The sequence below is a fragment of the Silurus meridionalis genome, chromosome 1 (genome assembly GCF_014805685.1).
Source record: "Silurus meridionalis isolate SWU-2019-XX chromosome 1, ASM1480568v1, whole genome shotgun sequence".
Taxonomy (NCBI): Eukaryota; Metazoa; Chordata; class Actinopteri; order Siluriformes; family Siluridae; genus Silurus; species Silurus meridionalis.
Window position 1 is genome coordinate 18,257,462 of NC_060884.1, and position 12,913 is coordinate 18,270,374.

Sequence of the window (12,913 nt, forward strand, 5' to 3'; positions counted from 1 at the left end):
CCTGTGGATATCAGGGAGCAGCAATAAAGCCTAATAAGCACCAATTAGGCAGCTTTAAAATGACTGTGATACTCAGCTCCTTCTAGACATTTACTGGTGTGGTTACAAACATGGTGAGGTCAAGAGAATGGTCCAGGAAGACAAGAGAACAGGTGATTACTCTTCACAGGAAGGGCAATGGCTATAAGAAGATTGCAAAGATGTTAAACATACCAAGAGACACCATAGGAAGCATCATTCGCAAATTCAAGGCAAAGGGCACTGTTGAAACGCTACCTGGTCGTGGCAGAAAGAAGATGCTGACTTCGACTGCTGTGCGCTACCTGAGCGTAGAGTGGAGAAAAGTCCCGTGTGACTGCTGAGGAACTGAGAAAAGATTTGTCAGATGTGGGTACTGAAGTTTCTGCTCAGACAATACAGCGCACCCTGCGTAATGAAGGCCTCCATGCCAGAACTCCCAGGCGCACCTTGCTGTCCCCAAAGAATAAGAAGAGTCGACTGCAGTATGCCAAAAGTCATGTGGACAAACCACAGAAGTTTTGGGATAGTGTTCTGTGGACTGATGAAACAAAATTAGAACTGTTTGGGCCCATGGATCAACGCTATGTTTGGAGGAGGAAGAACAAGGCCTATGAAGAAAAGAACACCTTGCCTACTGTGAAGCATGGTGGGGGGTCAATCATGCTTTGGGGCTGTTTTGCTTCTGCAGGTACTGGGAAGCTTCAGCGTGTGCAAGGTACCATGAATTCTCTTCAGTACCAGGAGATATTGGATGACAATGTGATGCAGTCCGTCACAAACCTGAGGCTTGGAAGGCGTTGGACCTTTCAACAGGACAATGATCCCAAGCATACCTCTAAGTCCACTAGAGCATGGTTGCAGATTAAAGGCTGGAACATTTTGAAGTGGCCATCGCAGTCACTAGACTTAAATCCGATTGAGAACCTCTGATGGGACTTAAAGAAAGCAGTTGCAGTGCACAAGCCTAAGAATGTGACTGAACTGGAGGCTTTTGCCCATGATGAATGGGCAAAGATACCCGTAGATCGCTGCAAGACACTTGTGTCAAGCTATGCTTCACGTTTAAAAGCTGTTATAACTGTAAAAGGATGTTGTACTAAGTACTAAGATTGAATGTCACTTGGGGGTTGAATAAAACTGATAATGATGTGAGCTCAGAAAAGACATTTGTGGTTATTTCATTATAAATGTTATGTTATATTTGTCTGACCTACACGTGCCTCTTTGATTTAATTGTAAGCAGGATGACTGAATGATCATAATCAATGTCAAACCGACCAAAACAATCAATTTCAGTGGGGGTTGAATAATTTTGAACACAACTGTATTCTGCTTAACTAGTTGGGTATAGAGGGGATGCTGTCTTAAATGACTGTGAGGTTATTGAGTGTACGCCGTTTTATCACCATCTAAAAAAGTCTAGAGAACAGATCATGACCAAGCCCACTTGGACAGTTAATTGGGTTTTTTCTTTATCTTAAGCTCTAATGCCACTGTTTGAAGATTTTTATTATCTTGCTGCGAACATTAAAGAACCTGCATTACCTCTTGATGTCTACATATCCCTTTCCTGTAGACATAAACACAAGACCTAGCTCTCAAAATGAAATAACACCTAAAGGTTATACTTTAAAATAAATTATGCTAACTCCAGGCTTCAGATTTAATCAGTCAGATATTCTAAAGAGGGTTTTTAAAGAATGTGATAACAGAGATTTGGTCTAAACAAATCAAGTATTTGCTGCTATATAAATGTAGAGTGGCACTTGCCTGAATGTATTGATGAGTATATGATTGAAATATGTGCGATACTGTATAAAGACAATTAAATAGCTACTTACAGTACTGTGTGCATGCTGGAGTGTAGTTGGGGAAAGAATGGGCTGCTTAGGTACATCACTGTTGTAATCCTGTTTGCAATATAATCTTATAATATAAGTTTAAAACATGTCAACTCCTATTGCATTCAATTTGCCTTTCTCAGATACACAGTTTCTCTACAGTAAAAATAAACTTGTCACAGCAGCATCATGTCTGCAGAGGAGGAGAGAAGCCTGTCAGTTATTGGCCCATATACCTCATGACTCAGTCACATATCTGCTGACTCACTGGCTGTCCTCTGGTTGTCCTCTGAATTTATGAGGCAGAGGACAAGCATTTTTATTATTTAACAAAGGAAAGTCTATGTGGCCAGTGGAAGTAAGGTCTAGAGGGTGCAGGATATGCAATATGAAGTGATGCAAATGTATGTCTGTATGTGTAGTTTTACACCTGTCTGCAGTGAAAAGAGGAGATGAGGGAAGAACACAAAGACATTAAAATGATTAGAAAGGGGACAAGGGGCTGCTCTTAATAGAGTAAGCAGAAATAAATTAGAATAAGAAAGAGCCTGCAATTAGCTTTTCTCTCCCCCACTCACTAGAGAGAGAGAGAGAGAGAGAGAGAGAGAGAGAGAGAGAGAGAGAGAGAGAGAGTCTCTGGAGGACAAACCACCCAGCATTCTCGAACCTGCGTCACTTTAGGACTCACGACTATCCCACAAAACAGGCTGCACTGATCACAGGATGCTCACTCTGCAGAGGCAAAGACATTAAATGAACACACTGCTTGAGAAGAAGCCTGATTTAAAAAATCTGCAGGATTGTGAGCTGCCTGCACCTGGTGTCTGTCTGAGAAATGATGAGGGGAGACCTGCTGCTGCAGAATGTGACCGCTGAGCAACGGAGAACACACTCATCAGAGAAGAAGCTGGCTGCCTTCTGGGTCTCTCTCTCTCAGCGCACCAGAATGCTCTTTAGAATCAGACAGCGCAGCGGCTTCTACAGGAGTCCTTCTGTAGCAGGGCTGCTTAGGAGTGAAGTGTAAGATTGTGTGTGTGTGTGTGTGTGTGTGTGTGTGTGTGTGTGTGTGTGTGTGTGTGTGTGTGCATGCATGTATGAGAAAGACAGAGCGACAGAGAGAGTGAGAGAGAGACATTTTTAAGTTTAGAAATGCATATTTATTTGTATGGATATGATCCCTCTGGATCAGGACCAAATTTGCCCTTCAAATATGATGACATTGACACAGGAAGTGATGGGAAATGGCTAAGCAGAAGAAAGAAAAAAAAGAGTAAAGGGGGAATCAACAAGTGTGTATCATCTCATCTTCAGCTTGTGGATAGCTTTTTTTTGGAAATCCACCAAATTCTTGTTGATCATGGAAAATATACCACCAGCGAAAGACGTTTCTGTCATTCCATATGACTGCACAGTGCTCCACATTTCATGCTTCTAGAATTATTTTTCATAAAGATCAGAGTGAACTAAAGGACCCAGTGCTATGCACCATGTACTCTGTGTCAGCTTCTAGATGAGAGGCGTTTCTGAATTTTTGATGGTAATTGTGCATCTGGAACTGGAGCTGATACTTGTAGGAAATAAGCTGAGAGATTTCACCTGTAAGCTGACATGTTCAGCCAGTGGCTGCCTTCCAGAGAGTTCCAAACAAATTGCTTCTCATGTGCTGCTGCCGTACCTTCTGGCAGGCTTCAGTCGCGTGGCTGCTGGAATGATCAGAAATACAGTACGTCTGTGAGTGTGTGTGTGTGTGTGTGTGTGTGTGTGTGTGTGTTTGTGTGTGTGTGTGTGTGTGTGTGTTCAACTATTGGTTGAATCATTTAATTCTTCTTTTTATTCATTACAGTTTTTGCACTGATTCTTGTTCTTTGTTTATTTCAGCACTGGGAAATGTTTAAAGAAATCTCTGAAGTGTTTATATTGGTTCCTGCGCTAGTGGGTTTAAAGGGAAATCTGGAGATGACTTTAGCATCCAGACTATCCACAGCAGTGAGCACAAACTCATACACAGCACATGAAAAATATTACTGATTTAATAATAACAATAATAATAATTATTATTATTATTATTATTTAGATTGAGATTATCTAAAATATAGCTTAATGTATCTTGTATTTCCCATCATTATGCTGCTATAAATGACATACAATTATTAGACCAATTTCTAGACATTTGGACTAATTTCCAGCTAGAAATAGTTTTCTTGGGCAGATGATTTTTCTAATTTTAAAAATACAGTATATGTCTCAAAAGATTAAAAATTATTTGGCAATAGAATAAGGAAATGTTAAATTTGTAAACAAATAATCTCATTTAATTTGTTTACAATAATCTCATAATACATCAAATAAATATTCATTAATTAATTAATTTATTTATATTGAATGGTATAAAAAGCTATGTAAATTAACTAGGAAGTCTTCTCCTTATCCAGGCCAATACCGGCCAGCTAGACAATCCCACGCAGCGGACATTGATGGTATACACCAATCTAGCTTTAGTCCAGGTCTTTCTCTCTAAACACTTATACAAATACATATTTGTACTTATACTCATGATTGAATCTGTGATTGACATAGCCTTTCTCTCTTTCTCTCTCTGTTCTGCTGTCTCTCTGGAAGGTGCAAGCCATAGTGGTGGGTTTTCTGGCTGCGGTAGCTGCCATAGGTTTCGGGGGCTTCATTAGAGGCAACGTAGACCTTCATCAGGCTGCTGTACTGTCTACTAGCAGTGTGACCACAGCCTTCATTTCTGCTCTCACTTTGGGTACCAATATTTAGGTCTTATTAGAAAGTCAGCTTAGCAGTGGTTTTTAGTGAATGTGAAAACCTTGCATAGAACATGCAATTCTATAAAGGTCTTCATAATTTATGTGTGTATACAGGTTTGCTGACGGTAGGGGTGATTACTGGATCCCGAATGTTCGGTATTAACCCTGATAATGTAGCAACCCCCATAGTTGCTAGCCTTGGAGACCTCATCACCCTCTCACTGCTAGCAGGAATTGGCAGCTTCTTTTTCCACTTTAGAGGTATCTGCTTATTCACCTGTTGTCCTCCAGGACCATCACCTTGGTTTGGCAGTTGGATCAGAGAGAATAAGGAATTATACATGTTTTTTGCTACAATGCATCATAGTATGTTTGAGTCATCCATAGACCAAAATAATCTGTGTCCTGATATCTAAGAATATTATTGACCTACCTAGCAGACAATCAGACAGCTGGTGTAGAGAACTGTATTACTTTGCTTACAAAAGTCTGTATGTTTAATGACTGCAAGGGTTCTCTATACTATTGTTGTGGTGTTGTTTTGCTGAAAAATTTTAATACAGGCTCCTAAATTTGATTAAAAGATTTGTGCTTGCCACTTGGTGCGATATCTCTGTTTACATATAAAACCAATAATGTCTATTTTGCTGCATGTAAAAAAATAGAAGTCATTGTCTGGTGTAGGTTTGTAAAATGATTTATTTGCCACTATGCCAGTCCTGAATGGGAATATGGGTAATGTTTATTAAGATGCAGTGTCAGAAGTGATATCATCTAATGGTAAAGAATTTTAAATACATTAACACATTACAATTGTCCAGAACTACATTATTTATTTGCTAAATTTTTACATTTATGGCATTTGGCTGACACCCTTATCCTGAATGACTTACATTTATATACAACTGAACAATTGATGGTTAATAAGCTTGCTCAGGGACCCAGCATTCATAGTTTGGTGGTATTGGGATTTAACCTTCTGATACAAAGTCCAACATTTTAAGAAATGCGCTACCACTAACATATTTCGTTATTTTTTAATAATTAATGAATAATTTATAATAGTGAATAATAGAATCATATAATATAATTTTAAGGTATTAAGATGTCAAATCTGTGTTTTACTAAGTGCAGTGTTTCTTCTAATTTACCACTAGAGGGCAGCAAAGGATGACAATATTATTGGGTGTTAGCCTGTCCGACCAATTGTATTACAACACACTGGTTAATAGTGAAGTTTTACAGGGTTTTAAAAACTTTCACAACTGTGTTTACATTACAGGAAGTAGGACATGCTTACACAGCACCCCACACATTGTGTTGTAACTGTGTTACAATTATAAACCGTGCTGGTTGAGCTGTTTGGTAACTGTATTTATAACATCAATTTAATGTTTCTGTGCCCTTGTTGCAGAGATGTGGTTTTTACTTCTATTGCTATGTGCAGTGTTCCTCTTGCTTATCCCTCTCTGGGTGATCATTGCTCGCCACAGTCCTTCAATCAGAGAGGTGCTCAAGTCAGGCTGGCAGCCTGTTATCATTGCTATGCTAATCAGCAGGTAACCATTTCTGAATAATAATTCACAAAAGGGCATCCTTCTTAAGCTAGAAAAACAAATATATTTGTTAATCATTCATAGGTGATTTTAGGAGAAATACGGCATTCATTCGGTGCCACCCATATAAGGATGGGTTCCCTTTTGAGTCTGGTTCCTATCAAGCTTTCTTCCACTTACCATCTCAGGAAGTTTTTTCTTGCCACTCTCACTACTGGCTTGATCATTAGGGATAAACTTATAGGTAATAAACTTATAGTCACTAACATATAAATTAATATTTTATTACCTATTTATCTGTGTAAAGCAGCTTTGGGACCATTGTTTAATGTGCTATACAAATGAAAGTGTATTTGGTTTTTACCAGAACTCCTGGGCTTGGGTAAATTTACATATAAAGAGACCGACTAACATGAACATGTGTTTCTACATGGATCATGGACTACACATTATTTAATGAAATAAATGTAACAAGTCTTGAATAAATTAAAGCAAAGAAGCCAACACTATCATAAAGGATGCAATTAGGTGTGAAAGACCAAAGTGTGCTAGAGGGTGAAAAGTGTAAAGTGTGAGAGACTTCTAGTTTAATCACTTAATACACTTGACTTAATAATAAGAAGCCTAATGAGGCTCAAAATTATCCATAAGTCACTGTCACATTGCCAAAACTGTGCAGATCTTATAAGAATCAGAACCCAGTCTGTCGATGTAAATGTTTCCCTGTCTGGTGTGTTCACAGTGCAGGAGGATTGATTCTGGATAAAACTGTCAGTGATCCTCGTTTTAAAGGCATGGCTGTATTCACACCCATCATTAATGGTAGGTGAATTGTTTCCCATAAGCATTGTGGGAAATGTTTGTAATGAGTGAAAAGTTTCCAAGCAAAGCCTGGTCATAGAAAAAAAATGATTAAGGTTGAATGCTGCGACTAAGAATCTACTATAAATATATGAAGATGATTATTATTAACATTTATAAAGAATATTACACTAGATAGAGCTTAACATTTTGATTACTGTAATTCTTAGATACCAAAATAAACTGGAGATGATGATCTGATTGTACAATATAGTTTACAGTGTGTTGAAGTATAAGGTTATTATGGTACGTTGTTTTCAAGTTTGTTATTGTGTCTCATTGGAACTACCAAATGATAGTTCAGTAATTTGATCTTGGTAATTTATGTTCTTTTCACTCTCTCTTTTCTATTTCTGAGTCTTCACAAGCCTAAAGAATCAATAACTCTAGTACGTCTCTGCTCCTCTCTTAACACTAAACACTGCAACCTCAAGTCAAGAGAGTCAAGAAGCTTTTAATTGCTTTTAAAGCTTTTTTTATAACCTCTGGGCCCTGAATTAATTGTTAATTTTTAGTTGTTAATTTTCAACCTCCTTCTACTTGTAACCATATACTACCATATTTCAAACACCCCCTACCCCAACACTCTTATTTACCGATATCAAAAAAACACACTTCTTTGCATATTTTATTATTCCCACTAACTGATGGAATAACTGATGGAATAACTGATGGAATAACTGATGGAACTAACCATGTGTAATTTTTTTGCTTGGAACCCCTACCCTTTATTGTTATTATAATGTTGTTAGTTTAAAACAACTATATAACTTTAAGAAAAAGAGATTTAAATAATGCTATAATAATATCTTATATAATATGCAAATGGCTTTGTCTCTCTCTTTATTATCCTTCCAACCTGCTTTTTTGTAGCAAAAGCAAAAATTCATTTTATGAATAAAAATAAACATTTATGTACTAGCTGTACAGTATATCCTTTGTATCAAGCTTATTTCTTAATATACTAAATACGAATTTCAAAAATTCTTTAATAATTTTGGTATAAATTAAGCTTGGTCGTACTACTAAATACTTGAACTCCACATATTTATCAGAATAATATTATCTTAAATAAGTACAAATATAAAGAATTAAGCTATTTAGAAAAACAATTATCTAAAAGATATATTAGTGGAATTTAACGCTTGCTTGCCAATTTATTTTCACCATGTAATCTTTCTTTACATTACTTCCTCTTTTTCACTCATCAAACTCATTGCCTTGCCTCTGTCATTTTTCTGACCCTCACTTTCCATTTCTTATCTATTTACTTATTTTATTTTTCATTCTCAATCGCACACACTGAATTTTCCTTTTTAGTTCCTCCTATATGGAAATAATTCAGTGTTAATATTTTTTGTGCCAGTTGAAGCCTGTACAAAATGCCATTGCTGAAAACTATAATATGAAAGAAGTAAACAATCATGTAAAAATATTACCTTGGTTTTTCTTTTTTACTTTATAATGATTCACTTTATTTGAGCTTAATTTCCTAGGGTTAGGTTAGGGTTAGGGTTAGGGTTAGGATAATAAACACTGGATATTAACCTTGCAATTCCAATGTGCCTACTCTGTGTAATTCTAACCTACTTAAAACCTGCGTATTTTGTATTTTTTTTCTGCTTGAACACACAAATACCAACTGAAGGCTTGTTATATAGTACTTTATTTAGGGCATGTGTATTGGTTCAGGAAAAAAACTAAATACACAAAATGGACAAAAATTTGTAGACTCCTGGCTATAATTTGTGTGGTCTCTGAATTTCCCAATTCACATTTCGTTCCCATTTGCTTTTGCTGCCTCTCATAATAATCTCCATTCTTATGAGAATAAAATAATTTATTAGATTTTAAAATGTGATTGAGAAGATCTGTACTCATTCACCCATATGGGTGTTTACACAGTCAGTTGCTATCCAGTGTATGGTGAGGAGGCCTGGGGTACAGTCAGCATTCCAACTCTTCCCAGAAGTGTTCAACAAGGTTGCATCATGGCATTTGGCATTAATGGCTCAAGGCTCTGGGTTATTGTTAAGAATGTCAGGGGTTCAAACCAAGCTGCCACTATTGGGCTCCTGAGCAATGCTTTTAACCCTCTCTGCTCAAGTGGGGCTATATCATGGATGCACCTGTGCTCTGACTCCAAGTTTTCTAGTTTTCTTTACCAAATTATTTAACATCAATAGAATAATTTTAGGATTTATTGTTTTCTCTGTCTTAGGTGTAGGTGGGAACCTGGTTGGGATTCAGGCTAGCCGCATCTCCACCTACTTGCACTGCATTAGTGTTCCTGGAGTCACATTTCAACACATTAAAACACGCTGCCCTCATCCCAGAAGGACTTTCTGCTCCTCAGGTTAGAGGCCAGTCAAAAACCCAGGGTTTATTTACAAGCTACCAATCACAGATTAAAGTCAAGAAACTTGATTTTCTATTTAAAGATACCCATTGTTTGAAGCTTCATCTTTGTTTAGCAGTAAACTCCAGATCTGCTAGAGTTCTGTTGCTGCTGGTGGTTCCAGGTCACCTGCTCTTCCTTTACACTGTTCAGCTGCTCCAGGGTGGACACACTGCCATGACACCTGCTTTCATCTGCTGCTACCTGTGTGCTGCATTACTGCAGGTCTGGCGTACACAAACCTTTATACACACAATCAATTAATTGATTCCCAATTTTTGAAATACATTGCAATGGTTACTGAGAAAGTTGTTTTTCTTTGTTTAAAAAAACACTTCATTGATATTTGTCTTTTCCATGATTTGTGTCTACTTTTGCTTTTTTTTTTTGGTTCAAAAATCGAAAAGAATAATTAATGTTCTAGCTAATTTAGGATTTCAGAACATCATCATATCAAAACAGCTTGTTATACATACTTTAGGTTGTATCAAAATATTAAAATATTATTTTCTTTGATTTCCTTATAAATTGTATTTTTTGCCACAGTGCAACCCGGTTAGATACACAAAAATATTGACTTAATAGTTTTTTCCACTTGTTATCATGTGTCTTAAAAAACTATTTAGTGCTGTCTGCAGCCTTAAATTCCTAGTTAATAAAGAAAACCTGTCTGTGCACTCAGGTTGGGAGGGATGTTATTCTCTCTCTTCCTTGTTAATCATAGTGGCATTAGCTGAAGTTTGTTATGCTGCTCTGTGTCTCAGCATGAGTAAGAGTTTAAAAAAGATGAAGAGGTTGGCTTCATATGCTCATAAGAAGCATGTGTCTTTCCCTAATCTCCTGAGTTGTTTCGATGTGATATGTTCGGGCTTGAAATTGGCAAGATTATTTACATTTTCAGCATTTTGGATATCATTTATATCATAGAGCAGTTAAGCACCTTGCTCAAGGGCACAACAGTGTCAGATTGATGGTGATGGGATTTCAAGTCCAACATCTTAACCAGCAAGCTAACACTTCCCAACAAGGGCTAGTTCTCTAGTCATGGAACAATTTTAAATGCAAATGGCAGGTTTACAAGTTTACCATTTATATTTATAGCGGTTAGCAGATGCCCTTATCCAGAGGGACTTAGAATTATTCCATTATACATTGAGCAAAGATCAAACTGTGGAGACAATGGGGAAATGTTTTTATCCAAATTGACAACAGGGCATAGCTTAGCTAAGAACTGTGGCCGCATCTTCAAGCTGTAATAACATTCAACGGTGTCAGGACAGTTGATCCTTTTGGATGAACATCAAACCCAGTTAGGAACGTGGCTTTCAGTCAGATTTTCAAACTTTGACGGGGGGGTTACAAATAAAAATGAGGGAAGTGTAATAATTATTTGTATATATACATTTCTGCGCTAAACATTTTACCCCAAATGCTTTTAAAAGTTTAACAACAAATAACTGATCAGGAAAGTAGAATTTGTTACATGATTTGTTTAATTGTAGCCAATATCCTGATTCATAATTTGTGGTTAAGTCTATTAGTTTTGCATTTTGCCATTTTTACACTTTGCTCTTTGCTCTTTTTTTTTTGCATGTAGTATATGCTATTCAGTGTGTAATATACCAGAAGTAAAGAGAAAAGTTGTTATTATTACTAAGGCTCACATCCAACTTCAAATTTGAGCCATGTGCAAACTAGGGACTTGTAGCAACACAGCTCTCCTCTGTCTCATTCCCTCTCACTCTAGGTAATAATACTGCTGTACGTGGCAGATGTGTTGGTGTGGCTGGTCTGGAGACATGGTCTGGACCCTGATAATTACTCCATCCCCTACCTGACTGCACTGGGGGATTTGCTGGGCACAAGCCTCCTTGCTCTTACTTTCAGAATAACCTGAGATCAGATCGGTTCCCTGATATGATTCTATTATGATATGCGAATGCAAGTTAAAGAGAAACAAAAAAAAAAGATACAAGTTTTTAATATGATATCATTGGTTCAATTTTTCCTTCTCATAGACCATTTTTTGATTTTTTTATGTAGAATTTCATTTCAGTACTATTATTTTGTTTCATAGTTAATTACTGGAAATTTCTAGGTGCCTAAATACACAAATTACTCCTACATGAGTAAAAAAATGGCACATGGCATTTATACAGTCCAGTGTTAAAGGTTTGTATCTTCTTTACAAAATGAGGGCAGAATACCAGAGCTAAATTTATTAGGGAAACTATACAGGAATAGAATTCTATTTGTATTTTATTCCCCTAAAATAAATATTAATTATTATACTCATATTAATTAATTAAAGGGGTCTAGGGAATTAATACATTTTATAATTAAGAAACTCTGGCTGCCAAATAATTAAGAACTAATTAAAGCTGGTCGTCGATGTTTTACATGAACATGTTCGAATGTATTATTTTATATCCAATTAGAAGAAGATTGTCAATGTCCTGCATTGTATCACTGTCATATGCTGTATTTCATGGTGGTCATTTACGCAAATGAATCACAAAAGTGACATAGTTGTTTCACTATGTAATAAAGACAATAAAAGTATCTTATGGTGTTATTAACATGTCTTACATGTAAACTAATAGTACCGGGCTATGGTGTGAGCAAAATAGATGCTTTATTATGTGTCATTACAGTTCTTATATAGAACATAAGCACTACATTATTGTGAGGGTGAAGCCAATTTTAATTTCTGTTAAGACAATGCAACATTTTACATTATGCAAAATGTTTGTAATGAATGTGGCCTTTAGTATTTACCATATAATTTGAAAAGCTGTTGTATTTCTGTGCACTATGATGTAGTTATTTATTGTACAAATGAATTTGCCCTTTATGGACTATGCAAATGAAGTGATATTGTTGCATATTTTATACTTGATTGTGTTTGTCTAATATGCTGCAGTGTCTTCCACAGTTTAAAAGGCAGAGCCTTGCAGTGTAGCCATCCAATAAAAGCAGTATTAACTCTCTTAAGTGTGCTGAAATGGTATTCAAACTAATCATGAGCTCAGCTGGCTTTGTATTATTCTACAAATCATAGCCAACAGCTGCACTGATATATATTGCACTGCTTAACTTCAGTTTTTAAATCCAGCCTGGAATCTGCCTCAGGTTTTTTTGTTTTTTTAAAACTCCTAAAAATGATCCTGATCCTACTGTCATTTAGAACAATTGAACCGTTATTTTGCTGTCTGTAACAACATACTGGTGCTAGTGAAGCCAGTTTGGAATACGCAGGGTGCAAGGTTACAACACATCCTGTATAGGACATCACACACCCTCACACCTAGGAGGGATTTAGAATAGCCAATTCACTTGCTGGTGTGGTTTTGGAAGGAGGGAGAAAATAGAGCACACACAAGGAAGGAGGGAGAAAAATAGAGCACACACAAGGAAAAAACATGCTCACCAAGGACAAACCCCAGATCCTGCTCCAGATCCTGCTCT

The 12,913-nt window shown here is 36.8% G+C and overlaps 1 protein-coding gene across 9 annotated transcripts; it reads left to right on the forward strand.

The window, feature by feature from the left end:
* The first annotated feature begins 2,524 nt into the window (after positions 1–2,524).
* On the forward strand, positions 2,525–12,900 carry LOC124387143 (solute carrier family 41 member 1-like). Of its 9 annotated transcripts, none has more exons than XM_046851330.1 (10): positions 2,525–3,593; positions 3,741–3,848; positions 4,295–4,366; positions 4,482–4,626; positions 4,745–4,891; positions 6,045–6,189; positions 6,929–7,008; positions 9,269–9,403; positions 9,522–9,670; positions 11,193–12,900. In XM_046851330.1, exons 1-10 carry the CDS (start codon positions 3,471–3,473, stop codon positions 11,340–11,342), a joined length of 1,254 nt encoding a protein of 417 aa, XP_046707286.1. In that variant the 5' UTR covers positions 2,525–3,470; the 3' UTR covers positions 11,343–12,900. The 9 variants fall into 9 exon arrangements, with proteins under 9 accessions (XP_046707286.1, XP_046707247.1, XP_046707256.1 ...); XM_046851291.1 differs by having other exon boundaries at positions 2,525–3,585; XM_046851300.1 differs by having other exon boundaries at positions 2,525–3,585; positions 9,525–9,670.
* The last annotated feature ends 13 nt before the right edge of the window (positions 12,901–12,913 follow it).

Excerpts from the sequence above, each read along its gene's own strand:
- LOC124387143 (XM_046851291.1), top strand. The coding sequence starts at position 3,373 with ATGAGAGGCGTTTCTGAATTTTTGATGGTAATTGTGCATCTGGAACTG. Across the intron at positions 3,586-3,740 it reads CTGGAATGATCAGAAATACA|CACTGGGAAATGTTTAAAGA; the intron begins GTACGTCTGTGA and ends TGTTTATTTCAG. Across the intron at positions 9,671-11,192 it reads TGTGTGCTGCATTACTGCAG|GTAATAATACTGCTGTACGT; the intron begins GTCTGGCGTACA and ends CTCTCACTCTAG.